Source organism: Otolemur garnettii, unplaced genomic scaffold, assembly GCF_000181295.1.
Source record: "Otolemur garnettii isolate 467f Iridium unplaced genomic scaffold, OtoGar3 scaffold00029, whole genome shotgun sequence".
Classification (NCBI taxonomy): domain Eukaryota; kingdom Metazoa; phylum Chordata; class Mammalia; order Primates; family Galagidae; genus Otolemur; species Otolemur garnettii.
In genome coordinates this window covers 1,382,584-1,406,926 of record NW_003852424.1, presented here as the reverse complement: position 1 = coordinate 1,406,926, position 24,343 = coordinate 1,382,584, and the positions used below count along the sequence as shown (strand labels likewise).

General features: G+C 44.9%; 1 protein-coding gene and 1 pseudogene across 2 annotated transcripts in view; one reads left to right on the top strand and one right to left on the bottom strand.

Moving 5' to 3' along the window:
• Positions 1-18,485, top strand: part of ALDH1A3 (aldehyde dehydrogenase 1 family member A3) — a 34,831-nt gene extending 16,346 nt beyond the window's left edge. For both annotated transcript variants that reach the window (XM_003788631.2, XM_012804438.1), the window contains 6 exons: positions 1,620-1,722; positions 4,096-4,280; positions 9,914-10,078; positions 11,777-11,934; positions 12,688-12,762; positions 18,413-18,485. In XM_003788631.2, coding sequence (XP_003788679.1) covers positions 1,620-1,722; positions 4,096-4,280; positions 9,914-10,078; positions 11,777-11,934; positions 12,688-12,762; positions 18,413-18,485 — 759 coding nt within the window. The remainder of the gene's footprint in view (positions 1-1,619; positions 1,723-4,095; positions 4,281-9,913; positions 10,079-11,776; positions 11,935-12,687; positions 12,763-18,412) is intronic.
• Positions 18,486-22,268: 3,783 nt separating this feature from the next.
• Positions 22,269-24,343, bottom strand: part of LOC100950597 — a 6,233-nt pseudogene continuing 4,158 nt past the window's right edge.

Below are 24,343 nucleotides of genomic sequence, written 5' to 3'. Positions count from 1 at the left end.
AGAAATACTGAATGTTCTGTAAGCTTAACCTAATTGACTGGTAATCAGGGAAGTGTGAATTTGAGTGAAAATCACACTCTCCCTTTGTCAGATCAGTCAACATTGACATGGGCTTATGGGGAACCTGGGAAGGAAGCAGTCGCTGACTCTGTCCCTAAAGTGGAGGGCAATAGGTAGTCCCCATCAAAAATTTTAAAGTGAAAAACTTTTGAGTCAGAAGTAGCATTTTAAAGAAATTTCTTAGAGAAATATTCTCGTGGGCCTGCAGGGATGTATTTCAAGTCTTTTGTAGCTATTCTGTGAATTGTTTTATAGCCATTACAATGGGGAATGCAGACCATGATCTCTTAGTGAAGCACAAAAACATGAACTGTAGGAAATTATCCACAATCTGATCTCATTAGTAAAAGTGTATGTGTGTAGAAGCATAAATTGTCCTCAGGGATCTCAAGAAATTATTGCCTTGGCTACCTCTGGGGTGGGTCCTGGGTTCTGGAGTGAGAGGAGCTAAAGCTTTTCTTCCCCCTTCAGTTTACATGCATCTGTGTGTGGATTTATTTTTAGGGAGAAAGTACTTCTCTATACTTAAAACAGAAACAAAGAAACACTTCCCATGCAGTCAGCCTCAGCGTCCCCATCTTCCTCCTACTTTGGTTCAGATAGGAGCCCATGCCCCCTCCTGCAGCCCTGATGGATGTTATCACTGTCCTTGGGGACAAATATTGTCACAGTGATGGCAGACCTTGTTCTGGCCATCACCCATGAGCTTGCTGATTTCTTAAATGCACTCACACCTTGTGGTGCTATGGCGGACAGTGGGAGAGAAGCCCATCAGACGGGCACACTCAGGGGTTGGAAATTCCTGTTACTTCCTAGCACCAATTCTCTCCCTGCCTGCAGGAGCCTCAGTCTTAGGGGGCATTTCCAGAGAGCTGGCTCTTATCATCCTGAAGGTCAGCTGCACTCACTGTTTCTCTAACCTTTGGCAGGGGTCCTCAAACTTTTTAAACAGGGGGCCAGTTCACTGTCCGTCAGACCATTGAAGGGCTGGACTGCGGGCCCCAGGATGAGTCGGCTGCTACGCAGGACAGGCGGTGGTGGCAAAAACACCCGATGGGCCAGATAAATGTTCTCGGTGGGCTGCATGTGGCCCACGGGCTGTAGTTTGAGGACACCTGCCTTAGAGCCTCCCTCAGACTATACCAGAGAGCCAGGCAGACTCTTCTGCTGGGCTTTCAGAGTTTCAGTTAAAACTCTGAACCTTTTACTCTTCAGGTAAAAGGTTCACCCCTTGGTCCCTTCAGCCCTTTGCCAGACCAGCTAGGCTCAGAGGGGCAGGAGGGAGGACAGGTGAGCAAGCAGCAATGCCAGTAGCCAGCTGTAGGGCCTTCCAGAGTCTCCCATCCACACCTGTGAGTGCAGCAGTCAGACAAAGGCCTCCAGGACACTGAGGTCTGCTATGGGTGAAGATGCTGGCAAGGCCAGCAGAGGGAAGTGCACCTGGGTAGAGAGGTGGGTGGCAGCACTGCCTCCTGCATATCCTGAGTTCTCCTGTGTGTGCATCTGGGCCAAGTTCAGCCAGGTCTGAGGTTTACTCTGGTCTGTGTTTGATCTTGAAGGTTGGAAAGCTGGTTAAAGAAGCTGCCTCTCGGAGCAATCTGAAGAGGGTGACACTGGAGCTTGGGGGAAAGAACCCCTGTATTGTGTGCGCTGATGCCGACTGTGAGTTTCTTCCCCTTCTGGGTTGTGCAGGGCCTCCAGGGCACCCATCAATCTTTCCCCAATTCCTGGCCCCAATTGAGAATCAACTGAGAGGGAGATGCCCACACCCGGGCATGCTCCCACCTTGGGTCATCTGCCTGTGGTCAGCTACCCGCAGACAGGTGATTTTATTACTGACAGAAAGCTTCCTTAGAAAGATGTGGCTTAGGTGGCAGCCAGAGAGACTGCCTGTTCCTGCCCCTAAGAACTAAATTTACCTTCTGGTCCCTGCAGAGTTTCTCCTCCAGGGTTTTCTGGGGGAGGGTGGGGGCTGCCCACCCCCAGGCTGTCATCCTTCGGCCCTCCAGGCCAGTATTGCCTCCCATGCTTTCATGCTCTCTGGAAAGTTGAGATGTTTCTTCCTTGTTTATCTCAGGCCTGTCAAATCAGAGGAGGACAGTGGAAGCTGATCCTTACAAATCCCTTATAGTCTGGTTCTCTGCCTGAACCACCTCTTCCTGGGAAAACAACCTGCCCAGCAGCTGGGAAGCAGCCTGTGTCTTGCTAGAGCTGTATGACACAATATTAAAACACATGCTATTGTTGGCTGCCGTGTACAGAAAGAGGGCAGAAAGAGCCACACTTGGCATTCATTCACCTGCTGACAGGGTCAGCAATCAAAAGGTGTGACTTCCCAAAGACTGTGAAGCACCTTCACCTTAAAGAATAGCCTCCCTCACCTGTCCAGAAATCCCTGTCTTGGAGAATAAAGCCTTCCTTTCCACACTCAGATAAGGTTGGAATTACAAATATCCTGGAGAAAAATGAAGCCAGCACAATTTCTCACTAAGGTATAAATGACTGCTATCAGTTCCTTTCACTGCAGCTGGCTTTCAGTGGGAGACAGCACATGAGAGGAAACAAGCTCCCAGGAAAGCGAGGGGAGTGGGGCCCGGGGTGGGACTGCCCGTTTTTGCCTGGGTTGGTGCTCCCTTGTGGAAGCACCATTAGGGTTGCAAATGGTTTCTGGGGCTATGTGGAGCAGCTCTGGCACTGCAAACCATCTTTGGAATACTAAACTCCAACCCCAAAGAGCTAGGATGCCTGGTTTTTGTTTTCATGCCTGCCATTAAAGCACAGGAGTTTTCCCACAGAGGAAAACTGCAGCTAAAGCACAGGACTCGTTCTGTTTGGGGCTTGGTTTTACTTACAAGAGTCATAAAAACATGCTATGTAGCCATCTTCTACTTTTCATTGGGGCAGTGCCAGTCCACAAAATTACATCCTGACACAAGTGGCAACCCAGGCAGCAGGGGTAACAAGCCACTATTCCCTTGCCCCTTTGGCCGCCACCCTCGGCTCCTATCAGGGTCCAGGAAATGAATCCATTGCCTTGGAGGGGTAGGCAGTTTCTAGTTGGCACCTGAGCTGCCTGACCACAGGAATCAGGGATACAGAGAAAGCCAGGAACCTTATGACACTGTCCTGCTGTCACCCCCCAGTTGAATGGCTCATTCTCAAAGCCAAGGGCAGCGTCTCTCAGAGCTGCTCCCATGGAATTAGAATGGGTCACTTTCCAATGCCCAGAGCCCTGAGGGAGGGCCATGGAGGGCCTAACCAGCAGGGCCATGGAGGGCCTAACCAGCAGGGCCCTGCGTTTTGCTCTGTGCACAGGAAACTGCATTTCTTAAGTGCTAGAGTGGGGGTGGGGGCTGCTGCAAAACCAGCCATAAATGCCCCTTCCTATTCTTACCCATTAAGCATATCCCAAAGATCTTACTTTCTAAGCATCCTCTAGCTCCATGTTAGTAGCTGGTTTTAATTCAGTGTTAGCTCTACAATTCAGATTCAGCCCTCCCCAGGCAGAATCAGTGCATTTTCTTTAAAAAACAAAGAAAAAAAAACCTTTTAATTCATACATAGTATTGCTACCTTACATGACAAGGCACTTCTTTTACTCAAGTTGGAAAATTATGGTTCCTTTAAAAGTTCTTGACAATTGTCCTCCATCAATACTTACCAAAGTTTATTCTGTATTAACATTAGTGCCCCAGAAAAAGGGAAGGGGCAGGTTTGATGGGCAAGTGACATGGGGAGTGCTGTAATTTTGTTTCCTTAGCATATTGAAGGTCCTGAAAAGTCCTGCAGCCAGGAAGCAGATCTACCCCCAAACTTGGTGGACCTGAAAATCCTTTTTCTCTGTCTCTCCATTTGGAAAATGCTGAGGACAAAATTAATTTCCAAAATGCAGCCATCCTGGGGCCTGTTTTCTGTGTGTGTGCGCGTGTGTGTGTGTGTGCGCGCGCGCGCAGTTAGAGCTGCAGCTGTTGCCAATCCTGCTCTAACAACTTAATCGCTTCCTCTCACTCCCGCCCGCCACCCCTCCCCCTCCAGTGGACTTGGCAGTGGAGTGTGCCCATCAGGGAGTGTTCTTCAACCAAGGCCAGTGCTGCACGGCTGCCTCCAGGGTGTTCGTGGAGGAGCAGGTCTATACAGAGTTTGTCAGGCGGAGTGTGGAGTACGCCAAGAAAAGGCCCGTGGGAGACCCCTTTGATGTCAGGACTGAGCAGGGGCCCCAGGTAACCTACTCATGTGTCTGCACCCATGTGCTGGTCTGGCGGCTGAACTAGGCAGTCCTGCAGCCCTGTGCAGATTCTCTCTCAAAGGAAGGCACACTGACCTGCCTTGCTGCTTAAGGATTTTGTTCAGAAGCTGATCAATAGTACAGACTCATCAGGTCCCCATGGGTGACTGAAATAGAGCTGCACACACAGAGATGTGGGGGGTTGGAGCCATTCCCATGACTGAAGGCCATCTGCTCGCACCCTCCAGCCCTCCCAGAGTGCCATCCTTGTTCTGTGCCACCTGGCCCCCGGGAGAGAGCATTGGGCAGAAAAATCTCATATGGATGGTCCAAGTGCAGAAAAGGGGCTATAACCCTGGCAGGAGGCAACAGAGTGCAGGCAGGGCCAGGGCCTGCACATGTGTAACATGTCAAGGTGAACCATCTGAAATCACAGAGTCCCAGAAGGGGAAGACTCAGGTGATGGAGATGAGCCTCCAGGAAGTAGGAACACATCTCTGGAGGCCTGGTATGGAAAGGCATGAAAGAACAGGATGAAAATGATCATAACCACAAGGTTTAATATCCTCTTTAAAAGGGCACATCCTGTATCACTTTCTTGCTAATTGTGAAGTGAAACAGATGGATAAACATTAAAAGAGGGCAGCCTGACCATCCCATGCATTATTGAAATGGACTCGACAGCAACCCACTTTGCTTTTAGCCAAAGCCCTGCCATAGCCATGAAATTTTGAGTCGTGTGAAGTTGTGACTTACCCACTGGTGTCTATCCAAGGAACTCGCTGCCTCCCCACTCCGTCAGCACTGCATGTACACGGGAGGCCCCAGATCTGAGCTCCAGTTTGGCTCTATGGCTTGCAAAAAATCACAAAAATCCTTCCATACTTCAGTTTCCTCATCTGGAAAATGGGAGTCATAGATGAATATTATGATAATTTCTTGGCACCTAGGGGGAGGTCTTAGTAAAAAGTAGGTTTTGTTTTTAAAAGGGAAGAGCCTTCAATGACAGGCTTTCTGATCTTGGTGACAGTAGTGAGACTTCAGGCCACGTTGATCAGTTTTGTTTAATTTCGTGTAGGGGAACTCTGGATGGGGATGAGGGGTGTACTTCTAGCTACAGCACCTACCCCACTTGCCCCAGCCCATGTGCTCTGATACCACATGACATACTTCTGCTTATGTCCAACATCCCTAGCCATGGCCTGCCCGGCCTCAGCCCCAAACCCAGTGGCCAGTGACGCAAGGTTGATGGGCTTGGTTGGATTTCAGATCTGCACACAAACATGACCACAAGTCATTATCAAATCCTCCATGATTTTAAAGCTCATCCAGAAGCAGTGGGAAACATGTGAGCTGATCTCCACACCAAGGAAGCCTTTTTACCCCATCATTATTTGTAAGTCTCTTTCCAAGTCCTGCAGTCCTGACTTTTGAAGCCAGATACACATATCTTTTCCAAGAGAGCAGTCTGAGGCTGAAGGGGTGTTGATTTCATCTGTGCCTGTGCTGCTGCTTGGAGTCCTTTTGAAAGCTCACTAAGCCATCCAAACTTTGCATATTATTTTAGGACACTGTGGAGTTTTGTTTTTTTTTTTTCTCCCAAAGTGCTTTTTCATCTACGGTAATAAGATTTTACTTGGAGAGGACTTACAGCTGTCCAAATAGTACTGTCTGTCTCATGCCTGTAAAACAGCTAGTGACCTAGATCCGTGTCCACTGCAGGCAAGCCGCTCCCTGGAATGCTCCAGAATCATTCAGGTTTATTTGGCAACTGAGCAATGAGGCACATAAACATTATGCAGGCCACCTGGCTGGGGCAGGATCCGGCAGCGTCCTCCTAGCCGAGAGCTGAGCGCAACCCTGGGCCAGTCCTTTGGGGGCCATATTTCCTTGTTTCTGGTGGTGTGCCCTACTGCGTCATCTCACTTCCTGGCAGGTCCTTCTTCCTGTACTGTAAGGCACCAGCTGACATTGCATAGAGGATTATTAGATTTAAACAATGTGTTCATACAGACTCACTGGAGGAGTGTTGAGTTTGGATGAATGGGGTTTCCATGGGGACCCGGCACTGCCTATAGGACAGATGGAGTCTTCCAGGCAGAACATGGCCAGCAGCCAGTCAAGACCTGTATTTTGATGAAACTCTTTTGGCCCTCTTGACCCCCAAGGTGTAGGATAGAGGCTCAGTCAGACCTGGAACTTTAAAATTTTTTTTTCCCTGAGACAGGGTCTTGCTCTGTCACCCAGGTTAGAGTGTAATGGCGTCATGATAGCTCCCTGCAACCTCAAACTCCTGGGCTCAAGTGATCTTCTTGCCTCAGCTCCCTGAATAGCTGGGATTACAGGCATGTACCACCATGCCCACCTATATTTTCTATTTTTTATAAAGATGGGGTCTTGCTGTGTTGTTCAGGCTGGCCTCATACTCCTGGACTCAAGCAATTCTCCCTCCCACCTCAGCTTTGGCCTCCCAGAGTGCTGAGTTTACAGGCATAAGCCACTGTATCCAACCAAACACCTGAACTTTTAACCTTAGACTTGGTTTACCTAGAGAAAAGTTGAGAGACCCTTGAGCTATTACTGGATCCATTGCAATTGTTTTCATTCCTTTCTTGGTGTGGGAGGACATACACATGGGTCAAAACCCAAAGCACATGAAAAAGTCTATGGTGAAAGGGTTCCCTCCCACCCATTCATATACCTGGTTCTTACCCTTCCTCCCTTGGGTATCCCATGTTCTTAGTTTGTTATACACACCTCCAGGATTTCTTTATGTGTATGCTAGCAAATATGATTATGTTGTCTGATTCCTTCCATTATTTTTTACACAAAAGTTGATGTGTTTTTACTGTTTTGCACTACCTTGTTTATTGGTTGTTAACAAGAAACTTGAAGAGCTTTGTATTCCAGTGCTTGGGGACATCATTCTGTTTCATATGTACGTAGAATTCTGCTGCATGAAGACATGAGAATTTAAATAACATCTGATTAACATAGGCATTTGCAATCACACACAAGCTCATAGAGTATGTCATTACACACATACACAAGGAAATCCCTGGACCAGACTCCCCAAAGTGAGGTTGCTAAATGGGAACACCATTATAATTTCTATAAGCATTACTGAATTACCGTCCATAAAGGATGATCCAACTTACATTCTTACCAGCATATTATAAGCTTGTCTGTGTCTCAGCCTCACCAACAAAATATGAATTTTTGCCTATCTGAGAGTTTAAAGTAATATCTCTTTTAGTTTTTTTTGTTTTTTTTTTTTTGAAATGGAGTCTCAAGCTGTTGCCCTGGGTAGAGTGCCGTGGCATCATAGCTCATAGCAACCTCCAACTCTTGGGCTCAAGCAATCCTTTTGCATCACTTTTTCTATTTTTAGTAGAGACAGGATCTCACTTTTGCTTAGCAAAAACTTGTGAGCTCAAGCAATCCGTTTGCCTCGGCCTCCCAGAGTGCTAGGATTACAGGTGTAAGCCACTGTGCTGGGCCCTCTCTTTTAGTTTTAATGTATGTGTATATCTTTTATAATGAGGGTAGAAGATCTTATACTATCTTAAGAACACTTTTATATTTCCTTTCTTGTCAAATGTGCATTTGCTTTGCCTGTTTTCATTTTGTGTTGTTGGTCATTTTTCTCATTACTTCTAAGGCCTCTTTATATACATTGTAGGGAGATTAGCTTTCTATGAATAATTTTCTCCAATTTGTCTTCCCTCCCCCCTTTTGACTTCACTTATGATGATTTTGCCCTTATGATGATTTTGTTTTACATACTCAAATCTGTCAGTCTTTTCTTTTTTTGACTTTTGCATTTCAAGCCCTAGAAAGGCCAGCAATAGTGCAGGGGCAATCTTGCATGTGAGAGAACTTTTAAACTTTCATGGTTTTACTTTTCATGGTGGTATCTTCGATTAGGAGTTTATCCTGGTATAATGTGTGAGGTGTGAGGTATGGATCCAAGTCAGTATTTTAATACTGGATCCATATTTCATGAGTTGGTTGGCCAACTAATATGCACAGCAACCCCTTCTGAGACAGCCTGCATGGTCCTCAGGGACAGATGATCAGCTACACGGCACCATTGGGGTTGCTTATTCATCTCTTTAAGGCTATTAGAATGAAACTAGATTTTCTATGCACAAGTCTCGATTACAGTAGAAAGTCTGTCTTTCCTAACCACAGAGGAAGAGGATTGTCAACAGGTCATGGAAGAGAACAGGCTCTCTTGGATTTCAGGAAGAAGGGTCAGTGGAGGGCAGGCAGGAGGAGCATGCTTCCCTTGAGTCGTCTCCCAAAGGGTGCCCTTTTGGCAACTGGCTGGTGCCATGTCCACAAACCAGGCGTTAGGCTGGTTTGACTCTGTTTGCCAGAGACTCTTGGACAATGTAGCAAAAAGTAGAGCCTTTCTTTTTCTTTCTTTTTCTTTTTTTTTTTTGGCCGGGGCTGGCTTTGAACTTGCCATCTCCGGCATATGGGGCCAGTGCCTTACTCCTCTGAGCCACAGGCGCTGTTCTGGTGGAGCCTTTCTGATGAGCTGGTTCCCCACCCACCAAGGAGCAGCCCCACCTTGAGGCTCACTCACTCCACTCTTGTTTCCAGAGTGCAGAGCAGGGAGGCTAGCTTTTCTGCTCACTTTACAGCACGAAGGGAGCACACCAGTTACTATTATCCTGATCCTTGGTGCCAAGTGAGCAAGGTGCAGTTTGCCAGGTAACTCATGGTACCCCCATTAGATTTGAATTTCAGATAAACAATGAATGCAATTTTAGCAGAAGTATATCCCAGATACTGCTTGAGACATGCTTATAATTCTAAAAAATCATATGTTGTTTTTCTGAAATGCAAATTTCACTTAGCATTTTATATTTCTGTTTGCTAAATCTGTCAACCTAGCCCAGGCAAGAGGATCACTTGAAGCCAGGAGTTTGAGACCAGTCTGAGCAACATAGCAAGACAGGATTTTTTTAGAAACAAACAAATAGGGCTGTTATGGTGGCTTACACCTGGAATCCTACCACTCTGAGAGGCTGAGGTAGGAGGATCCCTTGAACTCAGGAGCTCAGTACCAGCCTAAGGAATGGCAAGACTCTATTTCTACTAAAAATAGAAAAATGAGTTGGGCGTTGTGAAGGGCACCTATATAGGCTTAGCTACTCTCAAGGCTGAGGTAAGAGGATTGCTTGAGCTCAAGAGTTTGAAGTTGCTATGAGCCATGATGTCATGGCACCCTAGCCTGGGTGACAGAGTAAGACTCTGTCTCAAAGTGAACTAATAAACAAACAAACAGAAATCTTACAACCTGAGTAGGATGTAAAGAGTTGGCAGAGCAAGAATATGCCCACTTCAGACCTTGTATTACTTGTGGACTCTTTATAGCACGGAGAGGTGTCTCAGACATGTGAATAAACCCCAGACCTTGAGAGAGACCCTTCTTCTCAAGATCCTAGATTTGTGCACGAGAGCAATATTTAAACAAGCCATATTTGTTACGTGGATTATGAGTTGGCAAGAACGTGTAAGGGGAGGGTAGCTGATGCTGTTAAAAGCCACTGAAACGTAAGATGGCAGCCCCTGGCTGGAGGAACCCCAGCTGTACTTCCCTTTTGTGTTTTGCAGATTGATCAAAAGCAGTTCGACAAAATCCTCGAGCTGATCGAGAGTGGGAAGAATGAAGGGGCCAAGCTGGAATGTGGGGGCTCCACCCTGGGAGACAGGGGCTTCTTCATCACACCCACTGTCTTCTCAGAAGTTACAGACAACATGCGGATTGCCAAAGAGGAGGTATATGGGGCCTGGGGCTTTTCACATGGGGCCTCTTCTCTAGGGCTCAGGGATTGCAGAGGTGCTTGTGAGGTGAATGTTTTTCTTTTCTTGTGGTCTTTCCTCTTCTCCTTTGGGGTCTTTAGGGAAGACGTCTTGCACTCCTGCCACTGGTGAGGCCTGGGGACTGAACAGCAGGTGTGGGGGTTAGCTCCAGCCCTGCATTTGCACTCAGCCCTGTGGTCTCTGGGGAGTACCGGCCCTCTTCATTCTTCTGCAATCTGCAAATTAGTCCTGCAGCCTAGGCTGGACAGCTGTCGCCACCTGTGGGTTTTGTCAGGAAGTGATTCAGGGCCCCAGACTGCCCAAGAGTGAATTTCCATGCAAAGTGTTCATTCAAAGAACGTGTCACGGCTAGAATTCCCCATTGAAGTTTTTCCATCACAGACATCCTTGGAGATGATGGAGATCAGGAGACTCTCATAAAAGTGGAAATCTAACTTTGTCTTTCCAGGCCACTGTTTAGCTAGATGGGAGCTGGTTCCCCCTAGCCCTCAGGATTTATGAAAGAAGAACCTCGTGCCAGGGGAAGAGGGAGTTAGAATCTGCCTGGGGTGTGGTCTTTGGGGGCACATGAGAGAATGAATCACTGCAGAGGGCTTTCTCATGCCGATATTTTATAGACTTTCTCCTTGAGATTTTTATGGGTTAATGACTGTGCTGTGACAGCATGGAGCTCAGCTCTTTAGAAACCCCTGTGATGAGAGGTCTTGAGGAAACTGGGGAGATATTTTGACAGCCTGGATGCCATCCTGCTAGGTGTTATAATTGTGTCCAATATTGAATCAATTACAAGCTCCCTTGAAAATCACCTATAAATGTTCAAACATTTAGTGTTTCCACATCCTTTTCTTTCCTGTTTTGCAGACTCTGGGTGAACATTGTCTCATTCCCTCCCCTGGTGGTTATTGTGGAAACATTTTAGGGTGTCTTTATTGGCAGAAAACATAGCACCAAGATGTCAGGGCACATAATCCTATAACACACCTGTAGATATCTTTAGAGACTGGGTGGGATGGCTCATGCCTGTAATCCTAACACTCTGCGAGGCTGAGGTGGGTGAATCTCTTGAGCTCACAAGTTCGAGACCAGCCTGAGCAAGAGCAAGACCCTGTCTTACCAAAAAAAAAAAAAAAAAAAAAAAAATAGCTGCAAATTGTGGCAGGCACCTGTTGTCCCAATTACTCAGGAGGATGAGGCAAGAAAATCTCCTGAGCCCAAGAGTTTGTGATAGCTATGAGCTATGATGCCATGGCACTCTACCCAAGGTGAGTTCCCCCCCCCCCAAAAAAAATCTTTAAAGATAACTTTCCAAAAAGTCACACAAAGGTTTTATCTTCTGTGCATCCAACATGCATAGGCTACCACTCCAAGGCTCTTGCGCTTGGGGTTCTCAGAAGCCCTGATGACAATGAGAGATCGTAAAACACAACGTGTATTTTTATTATTATTTTTATTTCATTTTAATCCTTGCCTTCAGACTTCAACTGCTATGCAGCTATAAATATCTTTGGATGTTCTTTCTCCTCCCATCATCATTTTTCATGCATGTGTGCATTCTGAGTATATGAAAAGGTATAAAAAGAAGGAAATGCCTTTTCAGAGTATAAATTTCCATTTGAACATGCCTCTCACTGCCATTCTTGCAATTAATTATAGATTTTTGGACCAGTGCAAACAATACTAAAGTTCAAAAATATGGAAGAAGTGATAAAAAGAGCAAACAGCACTGACTATGGACTCACAGCAGCTGTGTTCACACAAAACCTCGACAAAGCCCTGAAATTGGCTTCTGCGTTAGAATCTGGAACGGTCTGGTAAGTTGAGTGTGTGTGCGTTTCCGCTCTTATGAGTCACTCGCTTGCTGGCTGTGTTACTCTGCTATTAACAGAGAACGTCTAGTTATATATTATGTGCCAAGCACGGTCAAAGCACTTTGCTCCATCCTCATGACCACTTTCTGAGGTAGGTATCATCATGTCTCCATTTTATAGATGAGGACATTGAGGCTCAGAGAGACCGAGTTAACTTGCCCAGGATCACACAGCTAGCAGATGGCAGAGCAGACTGTGCCCATGCCTTTGGCCCCCACGCTGTACCACCCCTCTGCCTTTATTTCCAATTCTGATGCTAAAAGCAGTCCCTGCTTCACCAATAATTCTGCAGACTATGTATTGTTATCCCCATTGTAAAGATGAATGAGTTGAGGCTCAGAGAGGTTGAATAATAAGCCCAGAATCATATGACTAGGAAGCAGGAGAACTTTGGGGGGCAGATCTGTCTTGTTTCAAAACTAATTCTTCTAATTCCTTGATGCCATAAATTTCTGTTTTCTGCCCTTCTCATTCTATTCCTATCCCAATGAGAAGTTCTGTACGTAAGTATATTCAAGTTTTATGATGGGAAGAATGTGGAGGCAGGAGGTGAGAGCAAACTGTGTTTGAGTCACTGAAACTTTGGCAAAAGGCCACCCTGTGGGCAGAGCTCTGCGTCGAATGCCCAGCAGCTCAATGCTGAGACCCAGTGGGTCTTCCCCAGGTCATGTGAATATCCTTGTATTCTTTTTCTAGGATCAACTGCTACAATGCCATCTATGCACAGGCTCCATTCGGTGGCTTTAAAATGTCGGGAAATGGCAGAGAACTGTAAGTGTCTCCACTGTGGGTTGAATACAAGATCCATCAGATTTTCAGGCAGTGACTTGGGCTCCAGCCTGCTTGAAGCCCCTCTGCTTTGTGTGGGTCAGCCATGTTCCTTTGGGGCCAGTCAGGATCTGTCCCTTCCCCTCCTTTCACACTCCACCACTCCTGCCCTCCACCTCAGCTTGCCCTTCTCCAAGCCTCAGCTTCGGTGTTCTGCCAGCACCTATCGTGATACGGATGTGATAGAGGTGGCCTGGATGGGGACTTAGGCAGAACTAACAAAGTGCACTTTGTGCCAGATACAGGATGTCATTACTCACACAAACGCCCCCCATCCTAAGCAGGGAAGATAGGCTTCCACGGAGGTCCAGCTCCAGACCTGCCTGGTAGGACCCCCAGGGGACACTGTAGGTGACTCTGGTTCTTCCTTGGTACTCCTTTGGAAGGTGTATGGCAGCCCCCCCTGCAGGGTTTCAGTGGCCCATCAGCGTGTACAGACCCACTGCAGACCCCTCCACATTTCCTTTCTATCTGGTCTGCTGGAAAAATGAGCTTCATAGGTTTAGGTTAATGGATAGGCCTTCTGGCATCTGGCCCAGGCCCAGAGCCTGAAGGAGTCCTGGGGGTGGAGCCACTGTGGCTTCCAGCCGAATACTGTCTTGTCTCTCCATGTCTTTCTCAATGCTGCTCAGAGTTTTATTAGCCTTTGTGGACATTTTTAAGATCAATGTTTCTGAGGAACCATCTGTGACAATACCCCAGGGCTGTTCCTGGGACATCTCTAAAGGGCTCAAGCTCTTCCTTTGATTTAAACAGTTTGTGTTATTTATACACAGATGCCTTACCTTGTGTTTGTTTGCTCGTCTTCCAGCGGGAACAGACTCAAATATCTCCCCTCAGCTGGGCCTTGGTGGGGCCTTTGCATGGCTTCCCTTCAAGATGTGATGAAGGACAGGTGCTGGTTTCCATCCCTCCCTGCACACGCACTCCTGGCCAGTCTGTGTGAAATCGGGGTCGCCGCCTGCATACACCAGTCCTGCTTTCTGGTGCCATCCTTCACTCATGGCAAATGCCCCAAAGCCATCTGAATATCTGAGTGCAGTGTGTCCACTGGCCTCACCTTATTCCTATAACTGATTTCCCCTTCAGGGCCCATTCATAAATTTTTGTCCTTGAAGACCCTCTGCAGAAACTGCATTTCCTCCCCTAGAGGCTCTTTTGTATTTGAGTTCTGTGAGCTTCTGTCTCTTTAACCTCTTCTACCTGGCTGACATCTGGGCATGGGAGGCTGGGGCTGGGGTCACCAGGGTCCCCTCCAGGGCCCTCCAGCAACAGCAGTGCTGGCGACTGCTAGCATTCGCTGAGCACAATCTCTGGGACAAGTTCTGTACCTTTTGACCCATGTCATCCTCACAACCATCTGCACAATGGGTACAGCTGTTTTCAGTTTGAGGAAGCAGCCCAGGGAGCTAGTAAGTGACAGAATTGGGATGAACACTGACAGCTTGGGCCTTGGACCCAGCCCAGTGCAGGGCCTCACTTGGTCAGCACCTGGCATGAAGCCAACCAGAGCTTGCGTGGTCAGTTGTTTCATTTGATCTGCTGCCTTCAACCAGATGGGCCATCAGGGCTGGGGAACCCAGAGGTCAGCCATGCCTTGGCAGCAAGAACTGCCATCCCCAAATCAAATGTCCTTGGATGTAGGGCCTACCTGATCCCTGGTGTGTGCTGACTTGCCCTGTGATTTGACCTCACCTTGACCTTCCTACCACCCTAACAGGGCCTTTAGCTCCTTAGTACTCTTTTACATGACGCAGGGCAGGGCTTGGTGAGTATTCACTGAACACATCCTGCCAGTTAGCCACAATCGGGACTTTTTTGAATGTCTGTTTTTTGGTCCTTTGGCATATGTTTTCTTAAGGCCTTTGATAAATTATTTAAACATAATTCACAAGGAGCCTGGAAACTGCCTTGCAAACCAATTTCTAATCTCAGTTGCCTCTAATTGATGTCTTCATCTTGCAAGAAGTTCCCCTTTTTTAAAACTGGAGCCCCAAGCGGTGGATTCCGTGGTTTTCCCCATCCCTGGCCACCCACCCACGTACCCCTCCAGGATCTGTTTCTGCACAGGTCTTGGCATGGAGCCTGCAATTTCTCTTCCTCCTGGGTGTTTTTCTCCTTGGTTTTTATTTTGCTTTTTAATAAAAGTGATGCAGGTGGCACCCGTAGCTCAGTGGGTAGGATGCTGGCCACATACACCAAGGCTGGCAGATTCGAACCCAGCCTGGGCCAGCTAAAATCAACAATGACAATTGCAACAAAAAAATAGCTGGGTATTATGGAGAGGCTGAGGCAAGAGAATCACTTAAGTTCAAGAGTTTGAGGTTGCTGTGAGATGTGACACCACAGTACTCTACCAAGGGTGAGATAGTGAGACTCTATTTCTAAAAAAAAAAAAAGTGATGCAATAACCAAAAAATCTACACAGTAGAGACATTTGGTAAGTCAAGGCCTCCTTTCCCTAACCCTCAAACCCATTCACTAGAGATAAACATTGTTCAGTCATTAATTTTGCTCATTTATTCATTTATTCACTTGGCAAATATTTTTTGATCATCTTTGATGCACCCAGCATGACACTAGGGACTGAGCATATGGCAGTGAACATGATCACAATCCCTGCCTGCCACTGACTTCTGATGAGGTTTAATGGGAGAAAGGATGGGTTCATGGATGGCCGTGCCTACCAATTTGGAAGAGACTAGAAAAGAAATGTTAGGAGATTCCACGTTGGGTTGGATAAGAGCAGCAGGAACGTGAACAAGCGCAGCAGCAGCAGACATCAAAATCCTTATTAAGTTGATAAATTATTATCAACTTTAAATCTTTACAATGCAATTCCATGTGCTCACTTTTAAAGTATATTATGCATTTTTTTTTTACATACAATGGATGTAAATGTGTGTGTTCTTTTCTGTTTTCAAATGAAATGGGGGCACGCTACTTTTTCCTTCTTGAGAAGGGATCTTGGATAGCCTTCCATTCTTTTCATCCTGTGAAGGTCTCCTGTGAAGGACTTTTGTGTTATTTTTTCAGGGATTTTGCTATTACAAACCATGCTAATGTATTTTCTTGTGTACATACAGGGCATCAATAAAGTTTGTGTGCAATTTAAAATGCAGACTATTTTGAATTGCACACAGACTTTATGCACACTCTGTGTGTATGTACATATACATATTTATGAATCTGTTGAAGATTGTTTTCTGAAATCCTAAAATTGAATAATCTGTTACATGAAAAATGAGCTTAACACTGTTTTGGTTTGCATTTCTTTAACCATGAGGGAGTGGCATACCTTTTTTACACTAATTGGTAATTTGTATTTTTTTTTCCTGCAAACTATCTATGTCCTTTGTTGATTTTTACATTTAATGGTATACATTTTTCTTGTCAGAGCTTTTTGTATATTAGGGGAAACAGCATTCTTGTTTCTCACACAGGGTTGTAAATTTTTTTTTTTTTTTAGTTTGTCATTTGTCTTTTTGGGTTTTTGAATGGAGTTTTTGCTCTATAAAAGGTGAATCTAGTATTTTGTTTATGGCTTTTAAATTTTATGTTATGTTTAGAAAAGATTACAAAATAATTCACTCACTATTAAGCATTCTTAAACTATTTGTTTTAGGAAACTACCTAAAAATCCCAAAGAAACATTATTGGTAAGATAACAGTATTACTTTCTACCATTCATTTTTGACCTAGCTCATCATAGGTGCTAAGTATGAATAATCTCTACTTGCTATGACTACCAGGTGGTAATGATATTCCCATTTTACAGATAATGAAACTCAGGGAAGGCAATGAATTTGCATAAACTACATAATTCTAAGCCCATGGTTCTCCAACTTAAGCACGCATCAGAATCACCTGGGGAGAGGGTTGTTAAAATATAGGCTTCTGGGTTCCACCTCTGGAGTTTCTGATTCAGTAAGTTTGTTAGTTTTCTATTACTGCTACAACAAATTACCACAATGTTAGTGGCTTAAGTAACATAACTTCATTATCTTATAGTTCTGTAGGATAAAAATCTGATGCAGGTCTCATTGAGCTAAAATTATGGTATCAGCAAGGCAACATTCCTTGCTCTTTCCAGCTTCAAAAAGCTGTCCTCGTTCCTTGGCTGGTACTGCCTTTTCTCCATCTTCAAAGCCAATACTCTCTCTGAATCTGCTTCTGTGATCTCATTTCCCTCTGACTCTCTTCTGCCTTCTTCCTCCACTTTTAAAGATCCTGTGATTACAATGGGCCTTAACGGATGATCCAGGCTGATCTCTCCCTTTTAAGGCCAAGTGATTAGTAACTTGAATTCCATCTGCAACATGAATTCTTCTTTGCTGTGAGGCTGGGCACAGTGTAATCCTCGCTCTGGGAGGCTGAGGCAGGTGGATTGCTTGAGCTCCGGAGTTTGAGACCAGCTAGAGCAAGAGTGAGACCCTATCTCTACTAAAAACAAAAATTAGCTGGATGTCATGTTGAGTGCCTGTAGTCTCAGCTACTTTAGAGGCTGACGCAAGAGGATCTTGAGAGCAGGAGTTTGAGGTTGCTGTAGTTATGATGCCACGGCACTCTAGCCTTGGCAATAGAGTGAGACTCTGTCTAAAGAAAAAAAAAAGATTCTTCTTTGCTGTGGAAACTAACATAGTCACAGGTTCTGGGATTAGGATGCCAATGCCTTTGGGGAAGCACTTACTCTGTCTACCACAAGAGGTCTAAAAACCATCATCTCTAGCAGATGGGGAGGTGAGGCTGCTGCTGCTGGTCTGAGGGAGGAGATGGGACTCTGTCTCAGGTGTTCTAGCTGCAGAGCCTCCAGTGGCCACCTCTATTTCCATCTCCTTTTCCTAAACAAGCACACATTTTTCTTTATTTCACAGCAGATCAAAGACTACAGAGGGATTTAACTCTATTCAAAGTGTCCTCTCCCTTCTGGGAAGGAAAGCTATACTGAGGCTGGCCCATGCTTCCAGAAAAGAGTCACTTGGGCTCTGCAAAACTTAAAGAAATGAGATATACCAAAGATGCTAATGCAAAAACGTGGTCTCCCTATGTCCAGTGCGTGCTAATGTCTGTTCCCCACCCCTTCAGCGTGGCCTTGCTCTCTGACAGCAGGTGCTCAGCTGTGTGCTCTGAGGCCAAGTACAGGTCCTCAGTGTTCTTGCCTCTCATCTTCTGGCTTCATCTCCAGTTCACAGCCTTGGGCCTCTGCCCCTGCTATCTCTCCAAGTGGCTCCAAATTGCCACCTAAATGCTATAAATCCAGAGTAATCTCTGTGCCTGCTCTCCTGCCTCCTTCATCCTCCTAGGGCATCTCTTTTAGCCCTCTACTCCCAACCCAGGGGACCTACCTGTTTAATTTCAAAACCCCTTCTTTCTTCAAAGGCATCACACACAAAAAAACTTGATATTTACACTGAAGTCACACGTCCAGTTGCTGACACTGGTTAATGGTCTTTGCTATCATTCTGTCAAGTTGGTCACATTTTGACCTGTTGCATATTCTGCCCAACAGAATAGCCTAGCAATGGAACACAGTTTCCACAAAATGGCTAAATGACATGCCCATTTTTAATTTTCCTCTTTTCTGTGATCACAGAGGTGAATATGCTTTGGCCGAATACACAGAAGTGAAAACCGTCACCATCAAACTTGGTGACAAGAACCCCTGAAGGAAAAAAGGCTCCTTCCTCAAACATGGATAGCTGACTGTGGCAGAGCCAACCTGCCGAAGAAAAAATTACATTTCTGACCTTGGGATGCTTTCTTCTGGAGGCTTTAAATCTACTGCAGTTGAATGACTTTTTTGTTTCCTTCTTAAGCTCATGTTTATTGATCAAACTATGGATGCCCATATGCTGTGTGCAAAATTGCAGTCCTGCCTGGGAAGGGAGCAGTTGGTCATTTCCTGTTTTCCCTTTAGACCAAGTCCAGGAGACAGTGAAGATACTCAGGGGTTTGTTAACAGGAAGTGGTATTTGAAGTGTCCTGCAGTTGCTTAAAAATGCTTTGCTGAATCTGATTCCAGTAAGAATGTGGAAAAAGAACTGTGTGTGTTCTGCGAGCAGGCTCTGTACCTGTGATCTCCTCAGGGTTACCTGCTCATAGAACAGTCCCTTCCTCTTTCTGAGGTAGAGGTCAGATCAGTCAGTGGGAAATACAGCCCTGTCTTTTTAAAGTTAAAATTTTTTTTTTAATATTAAAAAAAAAAAGGATTTCACAGTGATTAGCTTATGGGAAGTGAGTTCTGGGGAAGGGTGCCGGAGGCCATTGGTGTGGGTCTTTGAGGACTATAATTTGACACTGACACGTGATTCAGCTTAAAACCAATGCTGCCTTTGGAATATAACTGAATCAACACTCCAAAGAGCTTGCTCAAAAACTGTATCACCTTAACGAAGGCATTTTTCTTAGGCAGAGAACATGATTAGCATGACCTTTGCTGCTAAGGATCCAATCTTCTAACACTACAACAGCTCAGCAAACCTTAGGATAATGAAGTTCCACATTTGACAAATCAGAGCAATAATTCACTTTTGCAAATTATGCATTTCAACCATATTCACTAATGGTTTAGGACAAGCCTATGTAGTTTTCCTTTTCTCCAATTCTGTAATACAGTTTAGGGTAGTCAAACACACACAACTGGAAAGACTGCTGTTATAATACAGCCCTGTCTTTTTAAAGTCCTATTTTGATATTAATTTCTGATTAGTCAATTAATAACACCTGTATTCCATGGAGGCCCTGGATCTTATCCAAGTGACCTATTTTACTAACAGATTATGATTTTTTTTTTCCTCTTTGGGTATCCAAATGCCAGGGAATTTCATGTTTTAATGTTGGAAACTGAAAGTTTTCCCAGATAGCTTTAAAAACAAAACACATTTAAATCATGTTATTTGGATACTTTTACTGTTGCTGACTAGTACTTTTCTAACTGGGAAGATAGTGCTTCTGCTTGAGAATTAATTGAGAGAGAGAAATAATGAAATGAAGTTCTATGTCAGAACCAGTGTGTAAAATGGGGTTATCATCTCTGACTGAGATAAGCAATACCAAATTCACCTTCTTCTCTCCCTCAGTTAACATCCATCACTTACACTTCCAATACCTTGTTAAATCAGGATTTGACTTCATACACTGAATTTTCAGTATTTTATCTCAAGTAATATAGACACTAACCTTGATAGTAATACATTAGAGGGTTCCTATTCTTTCATTGTACAATAATGCCTTTAATATGAAATGCTACATTATTTATAATTGGTATAGTTATTGTATCTTTTATAGTTGTAAGTACACAGAGGTGATATATTTAACCTTCTGTAATATACTGTATTTAGAAATTGAAATCTATATAATGTTAGATTTCACTTCTTTTAAGGTTGATTCCTGTGTTATGGTTTAAAAATCAGCTTGGGAATTCTAACTGAAGAATTCTAACTGATCCTAACTGAAGAATGTGTTCCACAGTGCAACAATAAAAAAAATAGATGTTTGAGAAACATTGTTTTTTCTTTTTAATTTAAGGACAGATATTTTAATTCTGTGGTAGGCCTTTCTCCTTCTGAGACCTGTACAAAATGGCTTTTAATAAAGCAGGATCTATGATTTAAGAATAAAATTGCATTTGCTCAATTGATCAGGCCCAATGCTTTGCCTGAGTGTGAGACCCTTATCTGTGGGGTTGGAGGTTGACTGGGTCAAGAGCTGGGACTCAGAGGTTCTGTTATCTTAGTTGGCTAAGTTTAAGCTGTCATCTAAGCTGCCTGAGTCTCATTTATCATACAGAGATGAGGATGTAAGTACAGAAATCGGTGGAGAGGACTACAGGAGGATTCAAGGAAAGCACTGTGTCCCCCTCACTTATGTGAGCATAAGTGTCTGTTTTTGTCATTTTTCTCAATGAGGATTTAGAACCGTGATGTTCAATGCATGTGCTGAAGCACACTGGTGTGCCATGAGAGGATCTTAGGTATGCGAAGAAAAATTTTAAAGATCATTAAATTATTTTCAAAAGAAGTTCAAAGCACAGTTATAAGTACATTCTTTTTTTTACTTTTTTTTATCAACATAATTTAAGTGTGCTGTGGAAGCTTTAGGTTCAGGTGTGCCATGAGATAAAACAGATTGAAAGGCACTGTTCTAGAAGGATCTGTTTGGGTTTAACTGATCTAAGTTTTCTTTTTTCCTTTTTTTTTTTTTTTTAATTTTGAGTGAATTTTAATGTCCCGGAGCTTTGTTTCTTCATGTATAATAAATAGTGCAGTCAATAAAAATGAAAATGAGGTAATATGGTGAAACAGGTAATAACCTAGTAAGAGCACAATAAAGGATGACTATTATTTTAGCAAGAATTCAACTGAAACTTTAATGGGCAATACCAATAGCAATATGTATATTTACAATATGGTTTAAAAAATTGTTCATTGCTTTCCCCTCATCTACCCAGTAGAAATTAACATTAGCCTGTTAGGCTGTCTGATAAGACCAGTGAGTGTGGAGACTCAACTATACTCTATCCTCTTGTGTAACCGACAGGAAAACAGAGAGCCAGGAAGTTTGTGAAGCCTGTCCACAGATACTCATGCAGCTGAGCTGTGTCTAGGACCAGGGCTCTTTTTATCGAGTATCTCTTTCATTTATATGACCCATGTTTACAAGGGACTCCTCAGCTCTATGACCTTGTTTATTATACTGTATCCCTCAGCTCATGGAAATGGCTTCCTCTCATTTCCCCTTTTGTTTTTGGGAGATTTTTTTTTTTTTACAGTTTTTTTTTTGGCTAGGGCGGGGCTTGAACCTGCCACCCCTGGTATATGGGACTAGCGCTCCACTCCTTGAGCCACAGGCCCCACCCTCTCTGGGAGATTTTTTTGCATTCTCCAACTTGTATTGCAGCAGCTGATTGTATTTTGACCTTTAAATTAAAAAAAAAAAATGTATGTGCACACACAGAAAGGAGTACATGGAAGAAACAGCAGCAGGTCTCCCTGGATAACCCAGTGCAGGCCACATCTTGGCAGGCACAAAGCACAACTGGAGGCGCTCTTCCCACCTGAGTTACTTCCAAGACTTTAATGCTAACAAGCTCAAAAAACACTTACTTTTTGAAAGAGGTCTGGGAACATTTATAGGCTACCTTTTAATGAGTGTCATTTTAAAATAGAAGGGCCAGCCCTCCTCATGTAGTTTTTGCAGTAAATCCTTCCAAGAATCAAGAGTGAAGACAATTCATTTCTCCTCCTGCATTTTTTTTCTTCTTGTGAGGTTACTATATTATGGTATAGGTAGAAAACATTAAAAAAGATAAGGGGTACATTTTGCATGTGAAAGAGGAAATCAGACAATAAATGCAAAAAAAAAATAACCTCTGTAGAAATTAAAAATCAGAACTTGGGGGTAGGGTGGAAGGCAACACGTTCTTTTCACAGAGCTGTTAGGCACAGTCCTCAGAAGCAGGGATGGGGAGACAGACACTCAACTGCAGGAGGAGGCTGGGGTTTTAGCCCGACAGCTTCAACACCGGGCTGGCCGTCAAGGGCCAAGGAAGATAAATCCACTTTGGTTTTTAAGGCTTTAGTCAACTTGGCCCCCAGCAGCTCGTGGAGGGACACACCATGGTGAGAGTACACCCGGTTTTTCCCTGTCCAGTCGTAGCGTCTGGGCTCACTGGATGGAGAAGATAACTGGATCCGCTTGTTTGGAGTCTGCTTGTTGATCACATAGGTTCCTAGACCTCCACCCAGTTTAATTGTTAAGACGCCACTCCCAAAGGAGACATCATAGTCCTCAAATGTGTAAGGCTTGTCTGCAAGTTCTTCAAAAAACTCTGCTAGGGGTCCCCCGTTTCCTCTGCTAGTCTCTCATAGGTGGTCTACATCTAGAGAACCTGGCTTGCCCAGAGTTCCTGATTTTCTCAAATTCATCAGATAGACCCTCTGCTTTTTGACATTCAGAATCTGATTGAGGCAGTGGAGGTTGAAACTGGCGAGTCGGGGCTCGAGGGCCAGGGCGGTTCCAGTGCAGAGGCTTCCCCAGAGCCGCGCGGACTCCACCCGCCGAGGGGCAGGGGTGAAGGCCTGGGCTGGGCCTGGGAGCGCCCACCAGGGCAGAAGACCCACAGCTGCGCCTGACCTAAGTTTTCTAAGGCCTCAATCACCAAGTTGTGAGTCAACACCGAGTTGGTTGGGGAATATTCCTTGTGCCTGGGTAGATTCACCCAGCTCCACCTGCCCACTTTATGTTGCGAGTTCAGGTCACTTTGACCATGAGGTGGTAAAGCACCACCCTTTAAAGAGAAAACTTGAAAGGCCTAGGTCCAATTTCCTTAATGTATGCACTTATGCTTTAATATATTTAGAAACATCCCATTTCTCAATCCAGATGTGAGCAGAAAACTATAGGAAAATGCATTTTCCTCCTCGTTTGGTTAACCAGAGCATGACTCACTGAAGGCAACCATTCTGGGGATAACAGACACAGGTGCACTATGCACTCTTGTGTGCCAGTGGGGTGAGCTTGTTCTAATCATGGACCCTGTGAGATGCCCTCACTGCTCTGTGGTGGTGAAGCGGTTCTAACGTCTTTGCTCCTTGCTCCTCACCATGTGGCTGATTTGAGCTTGAAGATGGATGAGGGGGTTTTAAAAAATTGTCCAGGCCGGCAGTGGGCATGTGGGCTGCACCCGGCGATGGCCCAGCTGCCGGTGTTCCTCCTCTCCTGAGCCCTAGGGCAGTGAGCGGGCCGGCAGGCGTGGGCACGAGGCCGGGCGCAGCGGGGGTCAGGGGGCTGTGGGCGCCATGGAGGGGGTGCTGTACAAGTGGACCGACTATCTGAGCGGACTCTGCCTCCTCTTGGGGCTGAGAGGAGTAGCTGTCCCTTTACATCAAGGAAAGCAAAGATTCGAGACTCATAAACTATAAAATGAAGGCAAATACCAGCAAGTGTTCCCTTGCCCTGCCTTTTCCAATGTGTGCAAGCAAAAGCTGCATATCCTAAGAAGGTTATACCTGTTCTGCTGTGGAGATGATTCAGAACATGCATTTTTGCATCTGTGGAACCAGTATTTAATAAAAGCCTACTGTATGCTGGAAAAATAAATAAATAAAATATAAAAAACTGTCCAAGGAGGAATGTCTGAGGAACCTGAGTACTTAACTGAAGACGGACCACTAGAAGACAGAAAGAACAGTCAACAACGGTCCCTTTAGAAGGCAGAAGGGAGGTGGCTCCCAGCCCCATCTTTAGGAGGGGTCATTCTCACCTTAGGTGCTGAGAATCTGGGTGGGATGCCCAGCAAAAGCTGCAGGATTATGGCCGTTAAGAAAGGGAAAGAAATCTTATCTGCCCTGTAACAACCCTCCCATGGGCACCGGTGACTAACGCTTGCCTAATGGATAGAGTTAAATACTGGAATATAACCAGATCAAAAGAGGTCATCTGTGCATCAAATGTTCCTTCCGTTTCCTTCACTGGGGACATTTCCTAGCCTATTCTCAAGCGGCTAAAGCGTCAGCCACATACA